This window comes from Hoplias malabaricus, chromosome 13 (assembly GCF_029633855.1).
Source record: "Hoplias malabaricus isolate fHopMal1 chromosome 13, fHopMal1.hap1, whole genome shotgun sequence".
Taxonomy (NCBI): domain Eukaryota; kingdom Metazoa; phylum Chordata; class Actinopteri; order Characiformes; family Erythrinidae; genus Hoplias; species Hoplias malabaricus.
Genome location: NC_089812.1, coordinates 19,910,726 through 19,928,274, shown reverse-complemented (window position 1 = coordinate 19,928,274; position 17,549 = coordinate 19,910,726). Strand labels below are relative to the sequence as shown.

At 45.8% G+C, this 17,549-nt stretch overlaps 1 protein-coding gene across 2 annotated transcripts in view; it reads right to left on the bottom strand.

Moving 5' to 3' along the window:
* prkcbb (protein kinase C, beta b) overlaps positions 1-17,549 on the bottom strand; it is a 64,073-nt gene that overhangs the window by 40,667 nt on the left and 5,857 nt on the right. For both annotated transcript variants that reach the window (XM_066641992.1, XM_066641991.1), the window contains exons 3-7: positions 7,239-7,321; positions 3,851-3,962; positions 3,514-3,642; positions 2,303-2,459; positions 1,424-1,558 (exon numbers count right to left, since the gene is read on the bottom strand). In XM_066641992.1, coding sequence (XP_066498089.1) covers positions 1,424-1,558; positions 2,303-2,459; positions 3,514-3,642; positions 3,851-3,962; positions 7,239-7,321 — 616 coding nt within the window. The remainder of the gene's footprint in view (positions 1-1,423; positions 1,559-2,302; positions 2,460-3,513; positions 3,643-3,850; positions 3,963-7,238; positions 7,322-17,549) is intronic.

Sequence of the window (17,549 nt, the reverse complement as noted above, 5' to 3'; positions counted from 1 at the left end):
CCCAACTTCCATTTCAGTTTCCTGCTCACCTCTAACACTACTCTGTGAATCCATAGGTGTACTGTCCACATTTTCATTTTTTCCATTCCCCTCCACATTCCCTTTTTAACCCCCTGCGGTGCCAACACCTGGGGAACCTCCGTCTGGCTGTCACCACCTGAGCTCTTGCCGCACTCTCTGGGAAGCTACACACTAGTTGTCCCCCAGCCCTGCAGCCAAAGCACTTCATGGCTTCGGTGGTCACAAACATAGTCAAAGCCTTGAACCCTGAACCTCAGCCAGGCTCAGCTCCTCCATATCAGCTTTTAAAACCATAAACAAGCGTCTCCTGAACGAGACAATGTGCTGCAGTAAGAGCGATTTTCAACCAAGGGGGATTTTCTGGATCGTAGACACAACTTGCCTATGCCGAGAGAGTTCACGAATCAACACTTCGATACTAATAAACGGGGGACACTAATAAACAGGGGGATTAACCAGTGAAAACACCATGACTTGACTTTTATCACAATACCCTTTTCCACCAGTATGTTCACTTTTTCCACATCATCCAAAAACAACACAATCACGCTATTCATTCTAGCAGCAGACTTTATTGAGTTAAATCCCACCATGACTCCATCCGCCAAACTGCACCCCCCCTACATTCCTTCTCCTCTAAACCTGCCTCCCTTAACTCACTCCCACTGAAACACAATAAATACCCAAAACAAACAAACTACAAACCAACTCTCAAAAAACAAACCAAGAAAAGAGGAAGAAAACAAAACTCTCCCAAGCACCGCTCTTACTCAGTCACAGCCACTTCTGAGAAAGAGAGAGAGAGAGAGAAAGAACAGGGAGGGAGACAAAGAACAGAGAGAGAAAGAACAGGGAGAGAGACAAAGAACAGAGAGAGAGAGAGAGAGAGAGAGAGAGAGAGAGAGAACAGTGAACAGTGGAGAAACGTATGCGATGCACCTGGAGTGGCGCTGAACCCTCACAGACGGAACAGGTTCCAGTTTTATTTCCTTTTAATGTATCTTTATAACCCTCTGTAAAAGACCGTCAAGCTCCACTACGCCATCACGCTTTATTTCAGCCGCTGAGCTCTTTCTGGAGCTTCTTTATCTCCATTCACCCACGGATGCCCTCACAGTTCCTGCTGAAGAACCCACTGTTCCCTGGTTCCAGCTGAAAACTGACTTTTCTGGTCCAGGACCCTGTTTATGTCGGTGGAGACTGATCGGCTGCAGACTGGGTCCTGTTCAGAACCAGTTCCACGCTGGTGGAGGAGCACTGTAAGAGCTAGGTGTTGATGTTTAAGGTGCTGATGTTGGTCAGTGTTGCTGGTGTGAATCCAACTTAGCAACAGTAGCTGTGGAGGAGTAAAATGGTGGGAGAAGCCTGGGGGCTGGTTGTTAAAGTGGAGTGAAAGACTCACCATCCGTCCACACCCTGTTTCTGCAACTCTGAAATCCCGAAGGAGAGGGAACCCATGAAATCATTCCTGCTGGTTAGATCCCAATCCCAGATCTCCACCGACAGCCGACGATCCTTATCCGAGTCCTTCAGATTACTACGAAAGAGACAGAGAGAGAGAGAGGTAAAGAGAGTGAAAAGAAACCTGATAAATCTAAAATCATGGTCTTCCAAAAGAAAGCCAGATCTTAGAACAGCAGATATGTTTTCTATCACCGCCCTAGATCACACTCATTCCTATAATTACCTGGGACTCAGGATCAGTGCCTCAGGAGGCTTTGGTATGGCAGTGGAGGCCCTGAAGGAAAAGGCCTGCAGAACCCTCTATTTAATTAAAAACAAATTCATCAAGATCGACGTCCCAGTTCAAGTCTGGTTAAAGATCTTCAACAGTGTGATCCAGCCCATTGCACTGGGTCTTTTACACTGCGCTGTTATTACACTTCTGTTCATTATTATTAATAATAATACTGCTTTTGATGAAGGTAAAAAAATGTTTGAGAGAGACTCAGAGAGACAGAAAGAGAGAGTGTGTGAGAGAGAGAGAGAGAGAGAGAGACTTCAACTTCAAACCTACTTTATTGACACAGTTAATCACCTAAGAAGTAAATAAATTACAAAATTTGAAAAAAAGAAAAAATAAATAAAAATAAAAATAAATAAATAATAAATAAATGTAATAAACTGATAAGAATAAGAAAAGCAACATTAAAAATTAGTAAGAGCCATAACAGCAAATAAGAGACAGAGGGTAAATTAAAACTCTAAAAAGAGAGAGCGAGCGAGCGAGCGAGCGAGCGAGAGAGAGAGAGTAGTAGTAGAGAGGGGTAAGGTTCCTCACAAGGTGAAGCTCTCGTTCCAGGTGGGGTTCAGGCAGCACTTGATGGTCTTGGTTTTCTGTTTGCTCTCACTCCTCGGGTCCGGGATCAGTTTGAGTTTGACGTAGGGGTCAGAGAGACCATTTGGGTCCATCGGAACCAGGTTCTTCGCCTCCTTAACTACACACAAACACACACAGACTTGAGTATGTGTGTGAGTTTGAGTGTGTGTGTGTGTTGTGGGTGTGGGTGTGTTTGTGTGTGTGTGTTTGTGTCAGTATGAGTGTGTGAATGTGTGTGTGGTGTTTGTGTCAGTATGAGTGTGTGAATTTGTGTGTGTGTGTGTGCGTGTGAGTATGTGTGTGTGTGTGTATGTGTGTGTGTGAGTATGAGTGAGTGAGTGTGTGTGTTTGTGTGTCTGTGTGTTTGTGTCAGTATGAGTGTGTGAATGTGTGTGTGTGTGTGTGTGTTTGTGTCAGTATGAGTGTGTGAATGTGTGTGTGTGTGTGTGTGTGTGTGTGAGTATGAGTGTGTGTGTGTGTATGTGTGCGTGTTTGCAGTGTGTTTGTTTTTGTTGCATTACTTTGTCGTTTGTTTGTCACTGACACCGCTGCCCTCTGTTGGACACAAAGAGAACTACAGGCAGAGAGCAGCCTCAGAGAGAGCAAAGACCTGCCCGGTTCTCCTCCCGAACTGGACTGGGGGCGTGTGTTGGGCGAGTGTGTGAATGAGTGACTGTGTGAGTGACTGGGCGATTGTGTTAGTGACTGGGCGAGTGTGTGAGTTAGTGACTGGGTGAGGGTGTCAAGTGACTGGGTGAGTGTTTGAGTGAGTGACAATGTAAGTGTGTGTGAGTGGGTGAGTGTGTGAGTGAATGACTGGGTGAGTGTGTGAGTTACTGTGTGAGTGTGTGAGTGACTGACAGGGTGAGGGTGTCAGTGACTGGGTGAGTGTTTGACTGACTGACAGGGTGAGTGTGTGAGAGGGTAAGTTATTTTAATGTGTCCTTGTCCAGTGATGTCTCAGCTAAAAAACTCTCTTCCGTCTTCACCGTCGCTCCACTGCATTTTGATTGACAAATCAAAATGCACACACTGGAACATAGCTGTGAGGATCTGAAGGTGTTCAGCCAAGCACTGCTGTGTGTGTGTGTGTGTGTATGTGTATGTATGTATCTCTCTCTCTCTTTCTCTCTCTCTGTGTGTGTGTGTGTGTGTGTGTGACAGAGACTCACTGCTGACTGTGAGGGTGTTGTTTTTGATGTTGGCAGTGATCTGGATCCGTCCGCGGCGCTCTGTGTGATCTGTTCCACACAAACTCGGAACATTCGCCACACACCGCTTATGAATGTTCATCATACAATCTGAGAGAGAGAGAGAGAGAGAGAGAGAGAGAGAGAGATTATTACTATAATATTATAATTGTTATTATGTTATGGTTTGCTCCATAAAGAACCCTGCTGTCACACACTGATCAGCCACAAGATTAAAACCGCAGGCTGGTGAGAGCTGACAGTGATGCTCTGGTTATAGCGCCCCCTGTGGAGAGGGTTGTGGACACGTGATACTCACGTTCACACCTCATGCCCTGGTGGATGAGTCCATACAGCAGCGAGCCACAGTGGTCACAGAACGTTGGGCTGGAGTAGGTGTGAACCTTAAACCTGTGTTTACTGCGTGGGTCCTGCAGGGGGCAACATAGAGCATGCAGCAGTCAGTCACCACCAACAGAGACAGAGAGACACGGAGACAGACACACACAGAGAAATGCATGTGGATTCGCATGTGGCCAGCAGAGTGCGACACAGTGAACTCTGAGTAAAGGTCAGTAGTGCTCCTGACTAACACCTGCCCCCTTCACATTCCTCTTCACTACACCCCGCCAAATCACCCCGCCCCCACCCACCTCCCACCCAAACCAACTCATTCATTATTTAGTTATTCCACTGTTTAACTATTCATTATCTTCCGGTCATTCTTCACCCTTTTACCAGTGAACACCTTTCATACTCACCCACACACCCACCCACACAAATACACACACACACAAACTCATACACTCTCACAAACACTCACACTGTCTCTCTCTCTCTCTCTCACACACACACACACACACACACACACGCACGAGGGAGCACAAAATTAACACACACACACACACACCCAGTCACACACACAAACATACAATAACATCCATAACCCCCCCCCTCACACACATACAATAACATCCATAACCACCCAACCCACACACAAAATCCCCCCTCCACCCATCCAATAACACCAAGACCTGCATGTGGTTGTGTAACAGCTGTCAGTGTGTGTGTGTGTGAATATAGTGTGTTTTCCCGTGTGTGTGTGTGTGAGTAGTGTGCTGCCCCGTGTGTGTGTGTGAATTGTGTTGCCTCCCATGTGTGTGTGTGTGTGTCTGTGTATACGAATGTAGTGTGTTTTCCTATGTCTGTGTGTGTGAGTAGTGTGCTGCGTAACAGCTGTCAGTGTGTGTGTATGAATTGTGTGTTCCCCTGTGTGTGTGTGTGTGTGTGCATATGTGTGTGAATAGTGTGCTGCTCCGTGTGTGTGTGTGTGTGTGTGTGTGTGTGTATGTGTGTGTAGTGTGCTCCCCTGTGTGTGTGTGTGTTTGGGTGCATGTTTTTGCGTGTGAGTATGTGTGTGTGGGGGGCGGGGGAGTCTGACTGACAGGAGATTGGCTTTACCTTGGGGGGGGGGGTTCAGTGATGAACAGACCTGCTCCGCATCACTGTGGCCTTCACAGTGTATCCATGGAGACAGACAAAGCCCATCTCCCAGCAACAGGCTATTCGCCTCAGGTGTACAGGAGTGAGAAAGAGAGAGAGAGAGAGAGCGAGAGAGCGAGAGTGTGTGTCATGGGGAGGGTTAGAGCAACAGTAAATGACTAGAGCTCTTTCTCCCCACCCTCTCTCTGTTTCTTTCTTGTTTGCTTTCTGTCTCAATCTTTTTTTCTCTCATTTGTTTGTTTTCTCTCTGTTTAATTCAAGAACTAACTGTAGCTGGAGTTGTAATAATAACACAAATACACACACACACACACACACACACACATACACACACACACAGACTGTGTTGGGGGAAGTCTCCACACACTCCTCTGTTCTTTTGAGGCTCTCAGCCAATCAGAGTGGAGATAATGACAGATCCACTGTGTTTATATAATCTCCTGCCTGGCCTTATTAAAGCAGAAGCCAATGAAATCACAGCATGGGTATTTATAGCCACCGCCCACTTACGGCTCATCATTGCACTGGAACTGAACCCAGCATCACACACACACACACAGACATGTGAGGGAGTGAGGGAGGGGAGAGTTGGGGTGATGGAGGGGGTGATGGAGGGGGTGAGGGAGGGAGGGGGGTGACAGAGTGAGGGAGGGAGTGAGGAAGGGAGGGGAGTGATGGAGAGAGTGAGGGAGGGGAGTGATGGAGGGAGTGAGGGAGGGGAGTGATGGAGGGAGTGAGGGAGTGGAGTGATGGAGGAAGGAAGGGAGGGGAGTGATGGAGTGAAGGAGGAGAGTGTTGAGGTGATGGAGGGAGGGAGGGGGGTGATGCAGGGAGGGAGGGAGGGGAGTGATGGCGGTAGTGAAGGAGGGGAGTGATGGAGTGATGGAGGGAGTGAGGGAGAGGAGATATGGAGTGATGGAGGGAGTGAGGGAGAGGAGAGATGGAGTGGGAGGGAGAGAGGGAGGGGAGAGATGGAGTGATGGAGGGACAGGAGAGATGGAGTGATGGAAGGAGTGAGGGAGGGGAGTGATGGAGGGAGGGAGGGGAGAAATGGAGGGATGGAGGGAGGGAGGGGAGAAATGGAGGGATGGAGGGAGGGAGGGGAGAAATGGAGGGAGCAAGGGAGTGGAGTGATGGGTGGTGGAGGGAGTGAGAGAGGGAGTGAGGGAGGGGAGAGATGGAGTGATGGAAGGAGGAAGGGAGGGAGTGATTGAGGGAGGAAGGGGAGTGATGAGGGAGTGAGGGAGGGGAGTGATGTAGAAGGTGAGGGAGGGAAGTGATGGAGGGAGTGAAAGAGGGGAGAGATTGAGTGATGGAGGGAGTGAGGGAGAGGAATGATGGAGAGAGGGAGTGAGTATGGGGAGTGATAGAGTGATGGGGGGAGGGAGGGAAGGGCGTGTGCAGGTCCCTGGATGAAGGTGTAATTAACCCACTTCTATAATTGAAGTCTGACACTGAGTTATTTATAACCCCCCGTCCTCCCCTCGTCCTCCGCAGGTGTGTCCTCAGAGACTAATTAAACACACCGTCCATAGTGAAACGAGCCAGAGCCGGACGCACCTCCCCCTTCCTCAGTCCTCAGCAGGGCTCTGTTAGCGATTCCACCAACAAAAATAGCATCCAGAAAAATTAATTCACAGCGGGAACCAAAGAACAGAGGGAGGGTGGATGGTGGGGGGCTCAACCTTAACCCTGTCCACTGCTCGCCCTCAAGGAGCAGAGACACCAGCCGCCGTCCTCGTCGTGGGGCGTGGGGGTGCTTTTGGAAAAGCGCTCCTTCTGATGGGGACAGGGAGCTAGTGTCTCTATGGGATGTTCTGCAGGACGTCGGAGAGGACGGTCCTTTCAGCTCCTGTGTCTGCTCCGTTGTTCCTTTCCTCCTAAGTGGATCGGGCTTGGATGGTCTGGGCCTGGCATGGTTCTGTGGCCCGGGAGCAGGGAATCGAACAGTTGTCTGAACCATGGAGAACAGACCTGAGCCAGAGCAGAGGAGGCAAGGACCTGGAGACTAAAAAAAGCTCCTCTTCTGTCTCTCGTCCTTTCATCTCCGAGATGAGACAGAGAGATAGATAGAGAAGAGAGAGAAAGAGAGAGACAGAACAGAGAGAGGGAGACAGAGACATAGAGAGAGAGAGAGAGAGAGAGAGAGAGAGAGAGAGAGAGAGAGGGGGAAGAGAGAAGGAAGAGTGCGTTCCTGTACTCACGTCTGAGGCAGGACCTTTATCAGCTCCAGGACATGAGAAGGTGACAAACTCATGGCAGCGTTTATGGACCACAAAACAGCACACTGAGGTGGGAGGAGGGGGCAGGAAAAAAAAAATAGAGAGAGAGAGAGAGAGAGATTGTTAGAATCATACGTTTCTTTTGACTTCTCTTGACAAACCCCCATCTTTCAGAACTGTTCCGGACATTTCCCGGAGGAACTGTGAGTAAGTAACATTGTCCCAGACATTCCCCTGGACCCAGAGGCAAGGGTGGGGGGCGAGTGTAGCCCTAGTCCTAACCCTAGCTCTGAATCTTTACATTAGAAAGCTGTTACTGACACATAATTTGGGCTCTTCTTGCACAAAGCAAATGAGATTGACTGACCATGAGCTCATCTGGCATTCAGCAGCCGACTTACTGGGTCATCATTGACAAGTAAAGAGACAGCGCTTTCTTTTTATGCCCCAAACTCTGGAATAAACTCTAAGAAGATCTAGAGCACTAAACGACTTAGGCTTTTTTATTATTTAGACAAAAACTCTTCTCTTTAGCTTTAGTGGTGGAACCAACCCGGCGTATGGAGCTGGTGTTCACGGCGCTCAGATGAGCCGCTGCATAGTTATCAGTTAGGGTCTGTGTGTGAAAGAGGCGCTGCGATTCGGCCACTTTCCAAGAAAAAAAGCTCAAACACACAACACATTACTCGGACGTCGAACTAGAAACAATTGGATTAATGGATCATCGCTGGTAACAGATTACCCAGTGAAACACGGCTCAGTGGCTCATGTCTGAACAGTATTGGTGTTGTCCACAAATAGGAGACAGACGTATCTCATAATAACGAGATGTTTATCTGATAATAACTACATACTAAAGATTTTTTTTAATCATGTGGCAGCAATACGCTTCCGTAAAAAACATTTTCCTGCACATACTCCCTTGAAATCAACTTTGAGTTTTTTTTTGCTGCAGCTATCACCAAACGTTGTTCTGTGAATCACTTTGCCGGCCCAGAGAAATGAATGGTGTTTAAGTTTAGCTGAGTTCATTAACACGGTATACATTAGCTACCACCATTAGGTGAAAGAAAACACTGCCAAGTGCCAACGGACCATTAATGATGTTTTATTAAAAGTGAAGCTGCGGGCAAATAAAAATCTTACAGCAGGCCGCATTTGACCAAGGGGCTGGACTTAGGACACCCCTGATCTAGACATTCAAAATCTAGACAGTTCAGGGCGGCGGTGGGTCCGGAGCCTACCCGGAATCATTGGCCACAAGGCAGGAAAAAACCTTGGGGGGGCGCCAGTGTGACACACACTCACACAGTCACTCACACACTCACACCTACGGACACTTTTGAGTCTCCAATCCACCTACCAACGTGTGTTTTTGGAGTGTGGAAGGAAACCAGAGCTTCCAGAGGAAACCACCCTATGCGGACACGGGGAGAACCCATGTTGACACCACATTCCTCACAGACAGTCACCTGGAGCGAACCCACAGACTCCAGACAGAGCTGTGACAAAGACACTACCTGCTGCACCACCGTGCCACACTCTGATCTAGACAGACCCCTGAAAAACAACCCCACAGACTCATCCATCAGACTGTCAGATAGAGGAGTGTTATTATCACTCACAGAACAGTTACACTGTTCCAGAGTGAAGTGGCGGGGCTGTACACCCACCACTCTGTCCAATGCTAGCTTTGTTCTTGGCAATATAAGGTCTGCCTGCAGCTGCTCAGCCGTGGAAACCCATGATGATTAGAACTCTGCAGTTACTGAGTCAGCAGAGCGTTGGCGACTTTTACTCACCGTGCCTCAGCACTCAGTGACCCCCCCCACCTCCACCTCCCAACACCTGTTCTGTAACTCTGACACTTTTTAGCCGAGTTTCTGTGGTTTCTAAACACCTAGAATTTTCAGTAACACCGTTCACATCTGTGGAATATCCTGGCTGAAGGATCTGAATTGTTGCAGTTGTGACATTTATACAGCATCATACTGGACTCTTTCTAAAGGGCTCAGGTGTGTGTGTGAAGACTGTGGGACTGAAGGCGTGGCTTTATTCACCTGTAACAAAGAGACTGAATGAAACACCTAAATTCATTCATTAGGAGGTATGGACTGTGTACTTTAGTTCATAGAGTGTATTAAAGAGTAACAACAGAGATATTAATGAGACACTACAGACATATTAATGAAACACTACAGAGATATTAATGAGACACACCAGAGGTATTAATGTGGAACTACAGAGATATTAAAGAGACACTACAGAGGTATTAATGTGGAACTACAGAGATATTAAACAGACACTACAGAGACATTAATGAGACATTACAGATGTATTAATGTGGAACTACAGAGATATTAAAGAGACACTAAATAGATGTCGAGGAGAACTTGAATTCAATAAAAATCCAGAGAGAGAAAAGAGCAACAAAGAGGATCAGTGTGTACAGCAACACAGCCTCAAGAAACAAGAGTACTCCCACACACACACACACACACATACTATCTCTCAGACACACACACACACACACTGATACTCCCACACACTCTGCTGCTGCGGAGCTGGAGCTCTGGTTATAGCTGCGACACTCTCTGAAATAATCCCACTGAAACAGTTCTTGGCTCTGGGTTCTGAGAGGAAACTTTAAAAATAATAAAAATAGAACCTTTTATTAATTTGGAACCTATAAACAATCTAGAACAGAGAGTTTGCAAAATAGTGTCTATGTGTCTGTCTGTCTGTGTGTGTGTGTGTGTGTGAGAGAGAGAGAGAGAGAGAGAGACGGAGCAGTGAGAGAACAGTGAGAGGAGAGTTAGAGAACAGTGAGAGGAGAGTTAGAGAACAGTGAGATAACACAGAGAGTGAGAGAACTGTGAGAAAACAATGAGAGGAAAGTGATAGGACAGTGAGAAGACACTGAGAGAACACTGACATAACATTGAGAAAATCACTGGGAGAACACTGAGAAAACAGTGATAGGACAGTGAGAAAACACTGATAGAACAGTGAGAGGAGAGTGAGAGAACAGTGAGAAAACACTTAGAGAACATTGAGAGGAGAGTAATAGTACAGTGAGAAAACACTGAGAGTACAGTGAAAGCAGAGTGAGAGAACAGTGAGAGGAGAGTGATAGGACAGTGAGAGAACAGTGAGAGGACAGTGAAAGGACACTGAGAGGAGAGTGATAGAACAGTGAGAGAACACTGAGTGAATAATGAGAGAACACTAAAAGAACACTGAGAGAACAGTGAAAGGACACTGAGAGGAGAGTGATAGAACAGTGAGAGAACACTGAGTGAATAATGAGAGGACACTAAAAGAACACTGAGAGAACAGTGAGAGAACAGTTAGAGGAGAGTGTGAGAACACTGAGAGAACAGTAAGACTAGAGTGGGAGGACAGTGAGAGAACACTGAGAGGACACTGCACTGAGAGAACAGTGAGAGAACAGCGAGGAACACTTAGGGAATGAAGGAATTTTTGGGAACATGTCAGAGACCGGAGGGTATGCTGAGTGAATGATGAAGAAAACTGTGGGAATGCTGTTCTGGTGTGACCTTGTTAGAGGGAATGACACAGAGGAGAACATTTGTTATTCAGAGTACTTGAGAAAAACAAGGACACAGCGGCGGGGTTATTTCAGAGTCCAGACACTCGACTGGACACAAAGTAGGACATGGATTCTTCAGAGACACAAAAGGCCTCGGAACGCTGTTCAGGAGTACTCTCACATTAACCAACCAGCTCGCTCCAGAACAAAGGCCCTAAATCAGCTTCGCCTAGTACCATGCCTCCAAACTCTCAGCCTCTCTCATTAACCAATCAGCTCCCCAGAGCCATGCCCCCAAACGTTCAGCCTCTCTCATTAACCAGTCAGCTCCCCCAGAGCCACACTCCTAAACTTCCAGCCTCTCTCAATAGCTAATCAACTCCCCCAGAGCCACGCCCCCAAACTCTCAGCCTCTCTCATTAACCAATCAGCTCCCCCCAGAGCCATGCCCCTAAATCAGCTCTGCCCAGTACCATGCCCCTAAATCAGCTCTGCCCAGTACCGTGCCCCCAAACTCTCAGCCTCTCATTAACCAATCAGCTCTCCCCAGAGTCATGCCCCTAAACTAGCCCTAACTGTAGTTGCTGATTGATCTAAAACCACTGTTCTAAAAGCTAATAGTGGCTGTATGACTGTTCATAAAGACATACATACACCAGATCCTGAGTTAGCTAGAACCACAGTCCTTAATACACACACACCAGTTGCTACTGAATCAAACTTAGAACATTACAGAGGCAATCAGTAATGAGAGAAACACTCAGTATTAATTACATCTGTGTGTGTGTGTGAAGCTGCTGTGGATCCATAGTGAGGTTTTAATGGAAGTTATGCAAGTTTTCAGCCCACGCCATTGTAAAAATAGAACACACACACACAGCAGATCAACAGAATCTTGATCACTCGCCTGAACCTCAGCAGAATATTGGTTAATGAACCAGACCCAGGGATTAAACAGTCACTGTGCTGGAAAATATCTGTGAGGATCTGATGGAGTTCACACTCACGACTCCAACTCATCCCAGAGGAACTCCATCACTCCAGAGAACACAGTTCCACTGTTCCACACACCAGAGGAACTCCATTGCTCCAGAGAACACTGTTCCCTTGCGGTCGGAATACTCAAGAGATTCTGCACTAAACGTATTCTCACCATGGCCACCTTCTTCTACAGGACCCACTCTGTGGAGCAGAAACGGGAACCGGAACCAAACCACTGCACGGCTGGAGTTGGAAATCCTGAACCAGACACTTCCCAAACACTGAGGCAAACTAGTGACCACAGACCAGTTCACAGTGACCACACCTCGACTGACCACAGACCAGTTCAAAGTGACCACACCTCCACTGACCACAGACCAGTTCAGTGACACACAGAATCGCACATGTTCAGTCAGACTGAAGTAATCTAACCCTGAGCTGATCCTGATTGGTGTCTAAAGATAGAACATCAGTAATGGATTCTGAGAGAAGACGGAATGTTCACTAGAGCTGAAAACACATTAAACTCTCTACTGAAGAGCAACTCCCCACCCCCAAACACACACCCACACACACCTGACCCTGACACACCTGAACACCCACACACACCTGACACACACACACACACACCTCAGCAGAGAGTTAGAGCAAGAACACGAAGCTGAGGGAAAGATTAACAGACAAAAATAGAAAATCTGACAAATAACACCTGCAGAGTGAGAGAGTGGAGAGAACAGAGAGGAACAGAGAGGGAGAGAGGGAGAGAGAGAGAGAGAGATTGTTAGCATCATACATTTATTCTCCAAGTATGACACCAAGACCAGACCAGTCATCTTAGGGTGAGAGGGATACTGCAGAGAGTGGCTGTATATATATATATTTTTTTTTTTTAACAGCTCCATAAACACCATCACTAACAACAGTCAAGGAACAGATCCCCACACTCTGACTCGCACTGATTCACACTCCGAAACTATAATAAATCATGGACTGGTCACACTTCAACCCACCCCAGCCCCTGCCCCACACCACATCCACCACCCCCACCTCCCCCCCATCACCTGCACAGAGCTCATGAGCTACAGCCCCCCACCAGCAGCCTAGAGCATCACCCTCCTTACTGTAATGCAGCATTGCCAGTGATATTACAGGACAGTTGCACTGTTACAGGACAGGTACACCATTACAGGTCAGGTTTGTTTTTATGAGACAGGTGCACAGTTACAGGACAGGTTTGACAGGTACAACATTACAGGAGAGGTACACTGTTACAGGACAGGTACGACAGGTACAACGTTACAGGTCAGGTACACCATTACAGGACAGGTACAACATTACAGGACAGGTACATTGTTACAGGACCAGTACACCATTACATGACAGGTATGTTATTATAGGGCAGGTGCACTGTTACAGAACAGGTACACAATTACAGGACAGGTAGAACAGGTACATCATTACAGGACATGTACAACGTTACAGAAAAAGTACAAGTTACAGGACAGGTATTTTATTATAGGACAGATGCACTGTTACAGGACAGGTAAGTTATTATAGGACAGGTGCACCATTACAGGATAGGTACACCATTAAGGGACAGGTACACCATTACAGTACAGGTAGGACAGGTACACCATTACAGAATAGGTACACTGTTACAGGACAGGTAGGACAGGTACACCATTACAGAACAGGTACACTGTTACAGGACAGGTAGGACAGGTACAGCGTTACAGAACAGGTACAACATTACAGGACAGGTACACAGTTAGAGGAAGAGTACATTATTATAGGATAGGTGCACCGTCACAGGACAGGTACAACATTACAGGACAGGTGCACCATTACATGTCAGATACAACATTATAGGACAGGTACATTGTTACAGTACAGGTGCACAGTTGCAGGGCAGGTACACCAATACAGGACAAGTACACGTTTACAGGATAGGTATATCATTACAAGACAGGCAAACAGTTAAAGGATAGGTACACCGTTGTTCAGTAAATATACAAAGATACTACAGTGCTCTCACAGTCACAGACTTCAACATGTTTAAATCCTGCAACAGAAAAGATGACAGTGGAGAAGAAGATAGAGTCAGAGTAATGTAAGTAGTTAGTTGTACAGTACAGTTACAGTAGTTAGGTTTACAGTAGAGTTAGAGTTAATTGTACAGTAGAATTAGAGTTAGTTTTACAGTAGAGTTACAGTAGAGTTTGGTTTACAGTAGAGTTAGAATTAGTTGTACAGTAGAGTTACAGTAGAGTTAGAGTTGTACAGTAGAGTTACATTAGAGTTACAGTAGCGTTAGCATTAGTTTTACAGTAGAGTTACAGTAGAGTTTGGTTTACAGTAGAGTTAGGTTTATAGTAGAGGTACAGCTAGTTTTACAGTAGAGTTACAGTAGAGTTTGGTTTACAGTAGAGTTACAGTACAGTTAGATTTACAGTAGAGTTACAGTAAAGTTAGATTTACAGTAGAGTTAAGAGTTAGTTTTACAGTGGAGTTACAGTAGAGTGTGGTTTACAGTAGAGTTAGAGTTAGTTTTACAGTAGAGTTACAGTAGACTTAGGTTTACAGTAGAGTTAGTTTACAGAGGAGTTACAGTAGAATTAGGTTTACAGTAAGTTATTGTAGAGTTTGAGAAGATTTAGACTTAGAGTAGAGCTTGTTTTAGACTAAGGCAGGGGTCGGCAACCCGCGGCTCTTTGATCCCTCTGATGCGGCTCAGCTTTTGAAAATAATTACTGAGTATTTAATTAAAATGTGTTTTATTTTAGTTCGTTAATTTTCAAAATGTAATTCTATGAAGATTATGGCGATCTTGTAACAACTAAAATATTTTAATATTTAAAATATTTTTTCACTCTTAATACACGTCACAACTTCAAATGTGCGACACCTGCCAGTGTGCGGTTTCTTGAACTTTTTGACAGCTAACTGCACGGCGCCAGTAAAAGGATGACGGCACGCATCCACAGCATTTTTGTTTGCTGCCAGTGGATAATTTAAGTTTGCCGTTTTTTTCCCCATTACTACAAGGACTCAAATAGACATTTTATTTTATAGAGTATTTTACTTTATAAAAAAAATGTTAAAAGTTGAAAATATTTTGTTGCATCCAGAAATGTTATTTCATTTTTTTGCAGTCGTTCATTAATTTAATAAATGTAACACAGTATAGTTTGTTTATACATAGCACAAAGGCAAAATTATTATTTCATGTAAAATTTCAAAAGGATTTTGTGGCTCCCAGGGTCTGAGTATAGAGAGAATTAGAGGAAAATTTAATTGGAGTATAAATGTTTCATACTGTAGATACACTGACCCCTAGTGGCCTGAATGATTCAGAGCTTTTAAACATGGCTGCTCCAGTGTGGTGACCCACTCTATGAAGCATAAACTAAGTTATTCAGTGATGATCGCAGAGGAAATGTGTGTTATTGTTGTTTGTTTGTGTTACTGTTCTCTCTATAGATGTTTACTATACACTGTGTGGAAAATTCAGGTTTTAATGGACGTGTGTGATAACCATTACACACTGCTGATACACACACACAAACAAGGCACACTCATAGACAGACATACTCATGAACACAAAAATACATGCACATATGTGCAGAAACGCGCGCACACACACACACACACACAGAAAGGGAACATCTGGCACAGCTGGTCAGAGCTGTAACTGTGGAGCTGTGATTGTTCTGGAGGTGATTTATGATTTTAACCCTTTGTGCTCCAGGAGGCTGCGGTTGCTAGGAAACAAGATTAAATGATGAAGTGATGGACGTTTTCCCTCCATCATCACTGCCACATTTCTCTCTGTCTTTATCACTCTCTCTCTCTCTGGTGTGCTGTGTCCTATATCTCTCTCCCAATGGGGTTCTGGTTCAGATTTAGTTTCTGGGTTGGGAGAGTGGTGTGTGGCTGAAGGATTGCTGTGGATCAGTTAAATATGACACTGTTGCACAAAGAGAAAGTGGTCAGAGTTACTCTTGAACTAAAGGGTTAATGAGGAGAAAAACTCTCTGCCTGATGGAGCTCAGCCTCATCATCATCAGTGAGGGTCAGGGGCTGGTGTTGGGGATCAGTTCTGGATCAAACTCACCACTCCAACTCATCCTAGAGGAACTCCATCACCCAAGAGAACACAGTTCCACTGTTAAACACACCAGAGGAACTCCATCACTTCAGAGAACACCGTTCCACTGTTCCACACACCAGAGGAACTCCATCGTTCCAGAGAACACAGTTCCACACACCAGAGGAACCCCAACAATCCAGAGAACACAGTTCCACTGTTCCACACACCAGAGGAACTCCATCTCTCCAGAGAACACAGTTCCACTGTTCCACACACCAGAGGAACTCCATCAACTCCAGAGAACACAGTTCCCCTGTTCCACACACCAGAGGACCCTCATCACTCCAGAGAACACCGTTGAGAAGTTGACACACAATCTACAGCCCACAAAATTGGGGGACACACAATGGCAGGGATTTTCAAACACAACTTTCATTACAGACACATCCACAACTCCTTATATGGTATGTAATGTACAGAGTGACAGTCATCTAATTTCTTGATGGACAACAGCAAACCTATAGTGTAAAAGAAGTCCACAGTGACAGAAACACAGAGAGAGAGAGAGTTCTGATTGAGACTGATGCTTCTGTCACACTGTTTCACATCAACCCCCCCCCCCCCCCCCACACACACACACACACACACACAGACACACACACAGACACACACACAAAGGCTTCTCTCCACTGATTTTCCATGTTAAAAATCTGCCATTTCACAATATTTTAAACATGGCCACACAGGTGGGGGACTCACTCTGTGGAGTATAAAAGGTTCAGGAAAGTCACACCTCACAGAAAACACACTCTCTTTGTTTATTAGTGCACAGCTGACTACATCTTTAATGGTTTGAGTGGTGAAAAGGAAAGTCAGCTCTTTAATCATGAAACTGTAGTCATTGATGATGACACTGCTGATGTCACAAACACAAGAAGCATTAACAGAGTACAATAGAGTTCAATACAGAACAAGACAGTACAAACCAGTACAGTGGGGGCAGTGCAGCAGAGGACAGTACAGTGGGGGACATTACAATAAGGAACAGTACAGTGGGGGACAGTACACTGGGGGCAGTGCAGTAGAGGACAGTACAGTGGATGACAGTACAGTAGAGGACAATACTGTAGGGGACAATACAGTGGGGGACAGTACAGTAGAGGACAGTACATTGCAGGACAATACAGTGAGGGACAGCACTGTGGGGGACATTGCAGTAGAGGACAGTACAGTGGGGGACAATCCAGGAGAGGACAATACACTAGAGGACAGTACAGTGGGGGAAAGTACAGTAGAGGACAGTACAGATCACAATGGAAGACAATACAGTGTATTTTGTGTGTGTGTGTGTGTGTGTGTCTGTCTGTATGAGTGCATGCGTATGTATGTGTTCGCGAGTGTGTATGTATGTATGTGTGTGTGTGTGAATGAGTGTGTTTGTGTGTGTGAGTGCATGCGTATGTGTGAGTGTGTGTATGTGTATGTGTGTTTGGTGTTGGTGTAAGTTTCGGTTCCTCTCTGGTTTCCTTATCAGTACACTGCTACATTTAAAGCCGATTTCAATTTGAGCACAACAAACAAACAAACACATTCGTACTGATTTCATGGCAGAGTATCAGCCCCTCAACACTAAACATAATCCACCCTCTGGGATGAGTTGGAGTGGTGA